Raw genomic sequence first — 13,824 nt, 5'->3', positions numbered from 1 at the left:
AAATCATTGGTTGTTCGGATCAGCAATTTCAGTTAAATATATCATATAGCAGACGAACACAGTGATATCTGAGAAGTGAAATGAAGTTTATAGCACTTACAGAAAGTGTGCAATAATTATTTAAACTAAATTAGGCAGGTGCATAAACTTGTGCACCCCAACAGAAAAATTCCATCAATATTTAGTAGATCCTGCTTTCACAGAAATAATAGCCTCTGCAGCAACTTCAACTTTGTCACTGATTCTTGAACATTGTTCTCAAGAATCTGCTGATATTGACTGGAATCCATGCGACCCTCAACTTTAACAAGATCCCCAGTACCTGCACTGGCCACACAGTCCCCAACCGCCACCAAACTTTACTGTGGGTAGCAAGTTTGTCTTGGAATGCTGTGTTCTTTTTTCGCCATGCATACCACCCCTCATTATGTCCAAATAGCTAAATTTTATTTTCATCAGTCCACAGCACCTTTTTCCAAAATTAAACTATCTAAATGTGCTTTAGCATACCTCAAGCGGCTCTGTTTGTGGCATGTGCGCAGAAAAGGCTTCTTCTGCATTACTCTCCCATACAGCCTCTCCTTGTGCAAAATGCACTGAATCGTTGAACGATGCACAGTTACACCATCTGCAGCATGATGATGTTGTAGGTCTTTGGAGCTGGTCTGTGGGTTGACTATGACTGTTCTCACCATCCTTCGCCTCTGCTTATCTGAGATTTTCTTGGCCTGCCACTTCAGGCCTTAACTAGAACCGTGCCTAGAAGCGTTCCAGTAATTAGTGCAAATGGTATTCAAATCAATAAAATGACAAGGGTACCCAAATGTATGCACCCGCCTAATTTTGTTTAAATAATTATTGCACACTTTCTATAAATCTTATAAACGTCATTTCACTTCTCAAATATCACTGTGTTCGTCTGCTGTATGATATATTTAACTGAAATTGCTGATCCAAACAACCAATGATTTATAAAGGAAAATCATGATAATTATCAGGGATGCCCAAACGTTTTCATACCACTGTACATTTTTATTTGTTAGTGCAGTACTGGATTTTTCATAACTGATACTAGTAAGATTGCAATATGCAATAAGTCTATTCTCTGTCTAATGTCCAATTATTGACTGATCAGAACTGACCAGATAAGTGCAAATTTACTTAATGCAATTCAAAAATTATATTTTTAATCCACCCCAATCTCTCCCCAAATAGAGAGAGAGAGAGAGAGAGAGAGAGACAGAAGGAGAGGTGATGTCAGGACACAGCTAGAGCAGCCGTGTATTCACTAGAGGAAACCCAGAGAAAATAGAAGCAGATTGTGGGAGCTCTACCTGCAGGATAGAAACAGTCTGGGAAAAATGGTGCTGCTCCATGGTGGATGTGGAATAGAGGGCGGCCAGTGGATGATCAAACTTCTGCAGGTAGCTGTTGCTGTAGCCTCGGTGGTCCAGGTCATGACACAAGCAGGCTATCAACAGGCCTTTCCTCTGTGAGAATATGTATCAGGGTAGGTAGAAAGAAGCAATCAAAAATCCCACTTCAATAAATATGAGAATGCTGTTCATCAAAACAAACAAACAAAAAAAAAAAACCCCAGAAAATTCTAGTTCATATAAGAATTAAAAATATAAAAATTGTTTATTCTAATGTGTATTTTCCCAGGTGTCTAATTTCTTTCATTCAAATGAAAAACATATTCTTAAATATCATACAATTTGTATAAATAAGCACAGCATACAGTCAAATAATATATAATATTTTATATATTGTTTGAGTGTAATCAAAAACATGAATCTCCATTTTTGTGGATTTTTAGTTACTGTTTTGTTAGAACACAGTGGCTGTGCTTCATGTTGTGGTAAAACATCATGATGAATGGACCAGTAGAAATGCTTCAAAATCTTTTTACATTTTTACGTCCATTGAAAGTTTCAAATAAAAGCTTTTTTCCTTTCTCCTGTAAAGTTGCTATTTTAGGAGATATATGTTTTTAATTGGTCAGTGATGATCCATATATCAAAGTGCACATTTCTGTGTTCCTGTGTGAAATCTGTTTGATAATTTGTCAAAACAATCTATGCAGATACTGATAAAATACACAAATTATTCATATTTATCAGGTTGATCAGCCAAGTCAGGCTCCAGTTTGGAGAGGTGTATGTACTAACCTCCAGTTCAGTGAAGATTCCAGAGGTTTTCTGAAGGATGGCATACATGCAGTGGGCCACCGTCACAGCATGTTTCCAGTTGTGGTACGGAACCCGTCTATAATTCTTCCGTACCGACATGGTGAAGCGACAAAGTTTCTCTAGCTCAAAACTACACACATACAAAAGAACAGTTTAGATATTAAACATATTCAGAAGATAAAACGTGTATGGCTATTTTTACAATTTTAATTTTTTCTACATCATTTGAATACATCAGGTGCTGAATACCCTGTATGAACATGTAACAATACATGCACAAATAGGAATGATCAAAATGGCATGCAATATAAAGTTAATATAAAATACATTCATATGAACAGGATTTATAGATTAAAGGGGGCTTCCTGCAAATTGACAATGTTCCCCCAGGTCGTAATGAGACATCTGTGGCATTCTTTTGTCAAAATAACGTAACGAACAACAAACACAGCACTTTTCTTCCTCTGACTAAACTACTGGTTTCAGTGCCTTTTGCTTTAAATGAGGCTACTGTTCACTTCAGCAAAAAGTGCACAGAAACTGTTTTTCTTAGATATTCTTACCTGATTATATTGCATTTTAATTTTCACTCTCTACACTCAGAGTGTTTAACTCTGTTTAACTTTAGGCAGCCCATGTGTGGATTGGTTGAAGCTACAGATCCTCAATTTAATGTTTTGCCTTCTTCTGTAAAATTACTAATTTGGAGGCACATGTTATATATATATATATGACCAATCATAGACAAACACAGAGTGTTACTCATTTTCATAGGTATTCTGAAAACAACCAGGTATTTTAACTACTTTTTTATCTAAACATATCAGTGTTTATTCCAAGGCATTCGTGTCATTTACACCTGCCTCTGAAGCAGTTATGAAGTCTCGGGATTTGCAAGGCATGAGGTGTCATTCTCACCTGGTTTTCCCACAAGAATTGTGAATCATGTACACAAAAAATGCAGGCCAGAGCTCCTCATGGGGACTAATGTCAAAGTGGAACCTGAGAAACAAATGGAAACTGAATGAACTATATGGCCTGAATGATTTTTGAAGTTGTGTTACAGCTAAATATGTATTTACCTGTGATTATGTAAAAAGAAAAGGGACCACAAGAGCAGTGCTACAGAGTGGATGTTCTGAGAGTGTATCTATATGAAATTAAAATTACCCATGACCCAACTCCTAACCAAGTGGTATATAAGCCTGGTGCGCACTGGATTAAAGAGACCTGCTTCTTCCTGAGTGACCAGGGTACCTAGCAATCATCAACAATTCACTATTTGTAACTAGTGTTATGTTTTATACATCATGACTGCCAGGCCGGTGCTACATAATTGAATGATGAATATCGTTGGTGTCACAAAGAAATCCAAAGACCATCCACAGCTATTTGCAGGCCCTCAGAGCCTCCTTAGCTGTGGGTTCAAGGAGCATGGGGTGACACAGCACTGACGTTTGAGTGTAATGACTACATTTCAGGGGTATCCAAGCCACCACTTTGCCATAGCTAGCATTGTGGGCAATGGCAGGTGATTCTTTGAATTCTTTGCCTTTCTCTGAAGAATGAGAAAGAATGTGTGCAAGCTAGAAGTAGGAAAGGTTTTCATCTCATACCTGGAGCCAAATGACATTTGTATTTAACCATAAACAAAATGGAAAGACCAAAAGCAGAGCCCTGATGTACACAGAGTCCATATGGTGAAGCCAACTAGTGTCAAAGCAGCAGAGAGCTGCAATGGCAGGTCCAGATGTTCAGTAGCTGTGGAAGTGATTAGCCAGTGTGTGGTCTGCAGAATTTGGCTATGGTCATTCAGAGTACTGAGTGCTGAAATCTAAGGAATCAGCACCTACAGTCTGGGGGTACACCTTTGCCAATTCAGTATCCTTCAGTGTACCAAGAAAACTGCATGGTCATTGAGGAAATCCAGTCAAGGAGCCCTGGTTGAGGAAGTTCCGTAGGATGAAGCCAATAATGTTGATCAGTGAGGAAAACAATTCAGGATGTCAGAAAAAATGAACAAAATATGCTGTACTTCATTTCCCAGCAAGAGCATAAATGTCCAGCATGCACCACCCGGCTTATATACTACATAGTAAAGCGCTGGCTTACATGGATGGCATACATTTTCTGGCATACATTATCACAGGATGTGTAAATTTGGGTGCAACCTTCTTCAACATGAGGAATAAAGGTTTAGTTCAAACACTGTTGTTATGCAAAAGCAGCCTTTATGAAAAAAAAAAAAAACATTTATTTGGGTTAAGGCAAGTTTAAAGGAACTGCATGTAAGTAAATAAATATAATAAATTAGGAAATAAATTACCTATATTGAAAAGTATAAGAATAATTTAAATGGCAAAATCTTGAATTTGATTTTTTTTGTCTAAGTGCATGGACCTGTGACTGATAACCCTATAACTGATCCAGGATATACAGCTTAAAAAATGTAGTAACTAAATATTACTGTATTTGCTACAAAAATAATACGCACTCACAGCTCAATCTCTTTGTATATGGGGTCAGGAAGTGATAGCTGTGATAAGGTCTTCCATTCCTCTGATGTGCAGATGCTGTGGTATGAAAGCTTTTCCATTGTCACCCTGTAGATACACTCCGAATGTCTGATCCGGTGATACATCTACACACACATAGTTGCCACATCACAAGTGAGCAGTTATTTATACAAGTACACATACATGACTGCAGTATTGTTTAAAAAATTTGACCAACATATAGGTTTTATTCAATGCATGAATTACCACTGAAACTCTCCCAAATTTAAAGTCAGTTCCATCTACAGCAAAAATATGTCAATATTACCCACCTATGGAACTGAAATACAGAAATATAAAGTTATGCTTTAGCATATTTTTATACTCAGTTACTGATACTTTTAAAGAAAGGGTCATGTTTTTACTAGTTTAAAAGATTTACTTCCAAAACTGCCCCTTAATTTGCCAAAATTAAATCCCAGGCATAATCCTAGCTTTGTTCTTGTTTTTATATAACAAATATAGCTATATTCTAAAACAAACAAACAAAACACATTACAAAAACATAGCATGCAAGAAATCACCTCAAAAGCAGTTGTGGACACCACTTAACTAGTAAATTCAGCAACTTCCTAGGTACAGACACTCAATTGTGTGTATAGAGCTCCATCCAATGCCTCTGAGAAGATCTGGAGTTGTGTTTTTCAATCTAAAACTATTCATTCCACACTGAATAATATGTTTAAGTGTCTGAAAGCAATTGTATCCTCTGAGTAACATTCCAAAATATTACTAGTAGAAAATCTTACTTACAAAGTAGGGTATAAGCTCCCCATGAATACACTTAAGAACTGCTGGATAAGTAAATGTTTTTTTTTTTGTTCATATAGTGTACGATGTTACTAAATGTTTATGGACATCTGGAAGTAAGTAACTATTATAGTCACTAATTAATAGTTAATAATTACTAGACTAGTAACTATTCCACCAAGTCTGACACTCACATTTGCACAGTGTAAGGCCAGAGCACAGAAGACAGCAAACATCTTAAAGTTGTTTTCATCCGTTTTAGTAAAGGCACTTCCGCTCAATTTGTTCACCATCTGCACAACACCTATTACAGTCCCTCGGCTGACGATGGGCATGCACAGGATGTTCCGTGTCGTGTAGCCAGTGTAGAGGTCCACTTCTCTGTGGACAAAATGGAAGACAGAGCAAGCGGAAAGAGAGCAGAAAAAGCACCTTTAATAATAGATGTAAATTATTTTACACTTAGTCACGATAGGCAAGAGGAAACAAACAGAGCAAGAAAAGCAGTTTTGGTGGTAGATGCAAATGAATGATACATTCTAGCCTCCAGTCCTTGATCTATCAGCCTACACTTACACATACATGAGGAAGTTTTTCTATGTTGGGGCTGTCCCTGGAATGGTATAAAAATGACTTTCAAAATATGACTTAAAAACTTGTAACTCAATGCAGTTGTATGTAGGAAACATGATACCAAAGTTACAAAATGTTCCATCATACAAAGCATAGTTTTGTTTATATAAGCTATTGGTCTCACACCATGCCTTTAAACAAATATGTGCACGCGTATTTTTGACAGGTTGAGTTAAGTTCTAGCCATAGATTTCAGAAAAAAAAGTTTTTTAATCTGCAATTTATTTTGTATGTGGTGATAACATTTTTTCTAATCCAATAAAATGTTTTAAAAATTTTAACAAAGGATCACTGTAAAAATACAGTGCAAAAAGGATTATTATATTTTAAAAACAATATATGGACATTTGCTCAGAAAAAGAGCAATATTAGATTAAACACAAATAATATTAATATAATACAATATGTTGTTTTATATACATATTGGTATATTCTCTTAATTAAATCAAACCTCTCCTAGTCGCAGTGATGCATTAATATTAGTTCTCCATATTTTGCTTTAGAGATCTTCTGTATTTATTTTTGTGATGGTATACAGTATTTTTTCAGTACAAAACTAACTTAATCTAACATAAACATCATACAAAAAGTAAGGAAATCTGTGTTTAGTAGATTAATTCTTTGTAGTAACAATGCTTCTTATTAATAATAAATCTCATATTGTTGAAAAGCTTGTTAATGTCCCTTTTAAATGGTGCCACATTTATAAGGAACATGCATTTGTGGGATGAGCAGTAGAGCTAAGTGTACATATATATATATATATATATATATACTGCATATGTATTATTTCATCTGCTTATCATAGACATACTTTTTTGGTTTTGTCATTATCCTTGCCTGTTAACTTAAAAACAAAACAAAGAGCATGATAGCAAAATTAGGTGAATAGAGCTATTATCCATAGCCATGATGGCTGCAGCTATGGCTTGAGAGCTGCAAGAGCTTTCCCTGTGTATTTATATCCTTTCCTGATTAAGAATGCCCTCCACAGCCACCAACGTAACTTCTTACATAGTGACACCCCATTATGAAGTGCTAGTGGGGAAGATAAAGAAGGGCAACATGGAAAAAAAATTATACTGAAGACATGTTTTATAACAGGCCCAATTTATTTTTTCACCTGTTACAGGTATAAAACCAGTTGGATATTATGTATGACTCTGAAACAAGTGTCAAATGAGCTGTTTTTGGGCCATAGTAAAACTTTTGTGAGCAATAAATTTATCTCATAATTATTTACTGTAAATTAAGCTTTGTGCCCAATTTCAATAAGACAATAAGATAACGACACAATTTTTTGGACTTAATATAGCATGCTTTATTGCTAAGAGTTTAGATTAAATCTCAGCACCATCTGCTCATTGTTTAATGACATCTCATCTAAACATGTTCATTTTAACATTTACCAGAGTGTGTACACTGTCGACTAATTTATATTCTATAATAATGTGATTAAGAGTGCAAACAAACAGTTGAGTTCATTACATAAGTATGCTGAATATTTCTTTCTTCTAAGGTACACATGTATACATATTTGTATATAATTTTCATGTTTATATAACCGTATACATTTCAAATTAAAACGGGTGTTACCTGTTGAAGCGTGGGTCTGCATAGGCGTCTGGAATATTCAGCACCTCTCCTGTTCGCGCTACCTGACCAGCAATGCCTTTCTCTATAGAAAACCTAGGGCAAAACACAGAATGTCTCATTTCATTTTTGTCAAGAGCAGTGGCAGAGGTTTGTCTGGGCTTAGTTGAGCTTAACCTCACCTACTTTTCTCATTGGCCAACCACAAAAGTGGTATATTTTTACATAAGTAAGAATTTTTTAAGATAACACATTCTTAATTCTACATTTATACAATAATTATAATAAATATAATACAATAATAATTATACAATATAGCTAAAACTGGCTTACTGTCTATCCTTTACATGTGTAAATATTTTCAAATGAATGTCCCCACAGAAATATAAAATACTTTTATGTTATGTTTTTAAGTTATATTAAGAGATGTTAATGTCTCTTTCAATAAAGCTAAATCTTTCAGAATTCATATGATTATTATAGAATATATATATATATATATATATATATATATATATATATATATATTTCACGGTGTGAAATAAATCTGAACTCTCCACAGTAGTGAGGAGCATTAATTTCAGAACATAGTGAAAAAGGCCAAAGCTCAGGCCATGCTAGGACACTGCTCTGCAGCTGCAGTAGGTCAGCACCCTGTTATAGTGACTACATCCCACAGGAGAGGGAGGGGGTTATGCTTATCTCATTACTCATTTCACACACTCAACACTGTCACATGCACATCGATGCCACATTGCTAAGGGCTTAGCGCCTCAGTAGGCCACTAAAGAGTTTGCTCACTGTTATAGTGTGAGCAGCCCTGACCAGGAAAAGTCAGCAGATCTTTACAGCAATAGACCATCAAAGACAATGCACAATAATAAAATTAACTATAGAAAAATAAAATCACCCTACATTTTATTCCATTTTAGCAATTAACAACTACAATATTTTTATACAATGCAAAATATGATTAAGTTATTTTCAATAAAAAGGGGAAGCCTTTGTGTTTCAGAATTGGTAAAAATGTACAATAGAAAATTACAAAGGACTCGAGATCCACACATATTTGGAACCGTTTCAGGTCCTATTAGGTTCAAGCAAATATTTCAAGCATAAACTTCTCAAATAAAGGAAGTGAAATCATTGTTTTGACAAGAGCAGATATTAACAAATTTTGATGTGATATTTTCTACATATTGAGCCTTAATCTTGAGCTAATCTGAAGGCCAGATAAGGTTTGGTGATCTGTAGGGATTGACTCTGTGCACTATGCATCCCAGCATCCACTGAACACGCTCTGTGATTTTACATGGCCTACCACTTTGTGGCTGTCATTCCCAATTGCTTACAATTTGTTATAATAACTGAGAGTTGACTATGGAATATTTAGTAGAGAGAAAATTTTAAGACCCGACTTGTTATGAAGGTGGCATCCTATCATGGTACCTCCCTGGAATTCACTGCATTTCTGGGAGTGACCCGTTCTTTCACAAGTGTTTGTCGAATCAGTCTGCATGCCTAGGTGCTTGGATTTATACATGTGTGGCCATGGAAGTGATTGGAACTCTTGAATTCAATGATTTGGATGGGTGAGTGAATACTATTGGCAACGTAGTGTAGGATAAGGAAGACATTTTGGGTGCTTACCTGATTTCTTTGGTTTTCCTAAAGACCGGCTTTCCTTCATTCTCCTCCCCGATATCAAACAGGTCAGAGTACAGTTCTTTGTTATTGTGATCCACCTGGAAGAGGGCACATCTGTCTGCATTCACCAAGTTTTTTGCATATATCTGGAATACAAGAGAGCACAGCAAATTATACCAAGTATCCATTATGTTCCTGTTTACATTTCAGCTTCACTTTGTAGCATACCCAACCACAGTTTAATAGTACATTCTTAAAAATAGAATTGCTAAAAATTGTTCTTTGAAGCATTGCCACTGGCGATAAACATTTTTTTCTGGTTCCCTAAAAACTTAAGTCATTTTTAAATTGTACTTTTATATGAGTGATATGTGTGATTTTAAGTTTAAAGAACCTACACCAAAGGTAAAGATACTGTACAAAAAATATTCTTAGAACAAGGCCTGGGTGATAGAATAATAGCAATAAGTATTGTGATATATGTCATTGATAATGTTATGAAAATTGTTTGAGAGAAAGTTTGATAGTTTCACTTAAATGTGTTAAATGCAAATCGCCAGGGAAGCACAAAAGGAATATACAACATTTGGTTTCAAAAACATACCCTCCTGCCTACTCATACTAGGCATCCAAAATGCTGGGCCCAGACATGCTTGACCCCAAATTCACTGCAAACAAACCTAGCCACAAAGGGATCACTCTTTTCTACTGATGAGAGATGAGGTGCAGAGTTTGCAAGAAGCATTTTGGCTAAAGCTTGCAACTTTTTGTCTCTGTAAAAGTCTTTGCAAAAGCACTTAATTCAAAACTAAAAGTTACAGCCTGATGATGTAAACACACACAGGTCCTGAACAGTATGAAAGCAGGCCAGACGTAGAGTGGGGAGTCCCTTCATAATGCACTATGCTACAAATGATAGGCATACATCCAATCTCTTGTAGCGTTCTGCTGACTCTTGAACAGTGTGGAGTGTGGAAGAGAAAGAATGTAGATAAAAACTGGTCAGCTGGCAAGTTGGGCAGCTTTTATCAGTATATGCTCTGTCCTGACCAAGAGTGGGAATATGGTGCTGCACACTAATTCACGGTGAATAAAATATGAACCATTCATGTGTTTGTCAGCAGCGGTGTGATCTGTCTGCAACTTTAGCCGAAAAGTTAAATTAGCGATCAGCATACTATTAAAAAATTTAACACAATATTACACAGAGGACATCTTACAGTGCTACATACTAAATAATATCATGAAAGTGTTTGTAAATGGCAAAGTTGAGCACAGTGGAGTGATTGTGAGATCAGTTTGAGTAGTCAAAGGGCTAACTACTCAATTAGCATCAGCTACAACAACATAAACACATAAAGATGATTATTCAGTCCCCTGAGAGACTGCTTTTACATGTTCATTTACAGCTGGTGTGGAGGAAATGGTCATGAAATGTCTCTGCTTGGGTTTAGACACATTTAAACGTAGTGTTTCAGTTTATATTGTTATAAATATTCATATCGATCAATATAGAAACATTTATCATGATAACATTTTTGGTTATATCACGCAGGCCTATATATAACTGTATATCAAGGCCAAAAATGCCTTGGGAGCCTCTGTATTTTTATTGGTGTACTGGGAGTCACAGCTGAGTTTCACACAGTTTGATGCATTCCTAAAAATACAAATAAGCCCATTTGTTTAAGCATTTGAGGAAGGATTATTAAATGTCACTGGGGCAGTATTTCTCCTCTGTACAGTCCTGTGGTATGTTTTTGTATGAGAGAGGCACAGCTAAAGGAATGTTTCATTCCTTCTTGATTTTCATAACTTGGGCTTGTGTCTGACACAATTTTCTTATCTGTGTCTGTTATGGTAATGATTTGTATGTGGCTAAAGGTTTTCTGAAGGGTGAATGAGGGCTGTTACATATGCCAGTGAAGAGACTGAGCCAATAGAATTTCAGGTGCTCTAGCTCCTGGAGGATATGAATCAAGTGTGTGATGGGGCCTCGTCTGTCCTCTTGCTAACTTGCCAACATCACTTTCTGTGCTGCTTAGATCAGTAGAAGCAACGCAGATGGGGGTCTGTGATTTGATACTTGGTGTGCGTATGTATATTTATGTATTTGTTTTAGGACAAAAAGGTCAAGAAAACCCTAAGAAAAACAGGGCTTATCAGGTTTTATGATTTTACTTTTTTTTTTTTACATGGTATATACTGAGCTACACATTGTAATATTGAAACACAACTGTTATTTTGTTCTATATACAGTAGTGTCAAATTGAGGATTGTTTCATCAATGTATTAAATTAATCACAACCATCGTCATCATCATCATTTTCAGTATTTGGTGTGCCACCATTTTGCCTTAGCTTCTATAATTTTCAAGAGACTTGTTTCTGCTTGTCATTATCCAGTCTATACCAAGCACATATAGTGATGTAGAACTCTGGGCTTTTCCCCAATTTTAAAATATTGGTTTTTATCTAAAATGCTTTAAATGGTGACAAGCCTGAATACATTTGTGAATTGCTGGTTTCCCATAACAGATCACTGGGATCTTCTAATAAAAGATGGCTAGTTGCTCCTAGAACTAAGCTGAAAGGAACAAGGGACCTGAACTTTGGTCTGTTGATATTAGACTTTTTTAAATGCAGGAAAACCCCATTTTGTTCTCTAGTGTTATGATCTAAAGTAATGAGTTTAACTGTGTGTGTGTTTAATTTCCTTTCATTTTTAATTCATTAATATTTGTAGTGAATCACTTAGAATATTTGTCTTTAAAAAGTGCCATATCAAAAATTTTTAGTTACATATTTGGTTACTCTCTGATGGCTAGGGCAATGTTCTGAGAACACTATAAGCCAGTAACTTAATATGCAAATATTCTGTCTATTTCCTTTTCCTATGGCTTCTCAAACACTACACAGCCTTTAAAATCCATAGCTTGGTTTTTAAGAAGTCTCGTTTAATCTAGATCAGAGATTCTAAACCTGGGATTTGCTTAGAGTTTTTACATGGTCCCTCTGTGTCATGAGAGTGGTTTGACTAAAAATAAACTTTTGCACAGAAAGTCTATAGCACGGGTGGAAAGAAGTGGTGTTTGATGCCACATGATTTATTGGATATGATTAGTTATTCTTTGCAGATACACCAATCAATCATTATTCCTCATTAAACTCACTATTTACACCTTTCTATAGTAGCAACAGGCAGCAAACTAAAACTAAACAGTGCAGACACAAAAAAGGGTTTGTATGTATCACTTTACATTAACTACATTTTAGAAATTGCATTATGGCTATCTATACCATTATATATATTAATTTTATAATTATGCTCATAACATTGGATCATTTTCTTTAGATTTTCACTTATTTGGTTTTTCACTATTGCACAGCACTGTATATATTTAGCATAAATGTATGTCATCATGTTCTGACACTCTATAAAAACAAACTTGTGTGTATGCCTCAGTAGCTGCAACATGAGAAAAACAGACAGAGACAAAAAAAGGAACTGAGAATGAGGGACAGTAGCAAAATCAGAAGAAAGTCAGAGAGTAAGACAGCAAGTACACATGCCCCAAACAAGAAAAAAAAATGCTGCTATATAAAAGCCCATGGGGAAGAGCATGAGCAGCTTCTAGAAAGGGTTATCATCGAACATGGACCAAAAAAAAAAAAAGAGAGAAAAGCTCTTTCATTGCTCATATTTTTCACCAGTGATGGTGACACAGATGAGCGACAAAAGAACAACATGTTTTCTCCTCATGATCAGGCATGTGACTCTACTGAGAAAAAGCCAAACATACTCACCATAATATGTTCAAGTAGAGAATCTATTGCCACTATGTTGTCGAAGTATGTTCTGTGAGGAGTTGGCAGAAAAAGAATAGAAATTAGTTTTTTCTTTTGACTTATGTGTATGAGATGCCCTAATAAATATATTAAAGGAAAATATATTAAAAATGTATTACTTAAAGAATGCAAAATATCAAGTATAATTTTATTTAAGTATTTTGTATTAGATTTTGTATTTTTATTTTGTGCAGTATTTTATATTATTATTTTGTGCAGTACAGTATGTGAAACTTAAGCTTACGAAAACAAACAAACAAACAAACAAACAAAAAAGGTTTATGTGATGCAAATGTTAAAGTGTTGGTCCTCTTTCTCCCCCCACCACTCAGTATGAATGATGCTAGCCAATGCAGGTGTATGTAAACAGATATTTGTTCCCCCAAAAAAGTTAGTGTTCTCCTCCAAGCATGCTGAACCATTTAGTGATGTGTTAGCAGTGGCAGTAGTTTTGGAGAAACCACATTGGCGCTCTTAGCTTGTAAGCTTGCAAGATTTGAGTGATTTGGGGTTATCTAGCTAATAGGTGGAACTGGCAAAATACTTTTGTTTTGTGTCTGAGCACATTACATATTGTGAATATGTCCTGTAATGTAATGATATTTT

At 35.6% G+C, this 13,824-nt stretch overlaps 1 protein-coding gene across 3 annotated transcripts in view; it reads right to left on the bottom strand.

Moving 5' to 3' along the window:
* The window catches only part of pde10a (phosphodiesterase 10A), a 144,578-nt gene that overhangs the window by 6,750 nt on the left and 124,004 nt on the right, over positions 1 to 13,824 (bottom strand). For all 3 annotated transcript variants that reach the window (XM_066679545.1, XM_066679546.1, XM_066679547.1), the window contains 8 exons: positions 13,177 to 13,228; positions 9,374 to 9,516; positions 7,727 to 7,819; positions 5,692 to 5,878; positions 4,691 to 4,833; positions 3,111 to 3,194; positions 2,172 to 2,322; positions 1,335 to 1,490 (listed from right to left, as the gene is read on the bottom strand). In XM_066679545.1, the coding sequence (XP_066535642.1) occupies positions 1,335 to 1,490; positions 2,172 to 2,322; positions 3,111 to 3,194; positions 4,691 to 4,833; positions 5,692 to 5,878; positions 7,727 to 7,819; positions 9,374 to 9,516; positions 13,177 to 13,228 (1,009 nt within the window). The remainder of the gene's footprint in view (positions 1 to 1,334; positions 1,491 to 2,171; positions 2,323 to 3,110; positions 3,195 to 4,690; positions 4,834 to 5,691; positions 5,879 to 7,726; positions 7,820 to 9,373; positions 9,517 to 13,176; positions 13,229 to 13,824) is intronic.

Source organism: Hoplias malabaricus, chromosome 8 (genome assembly GCF_029633855.1).
Source record: "Hoplias malabaricus isolate fHopMal1 chromosome 8, fHopMal1.hap1, whole genome shotgun sequence".
NCBI lineage: Eukaryota > Metazoa > Chordata > Actinopteri > Characiformes > Erythrinidae > Hoplias > Hoplias malabaricus.
This window is presented reverse-complemented; position numbering and strand designations above follow the sequence as displayed.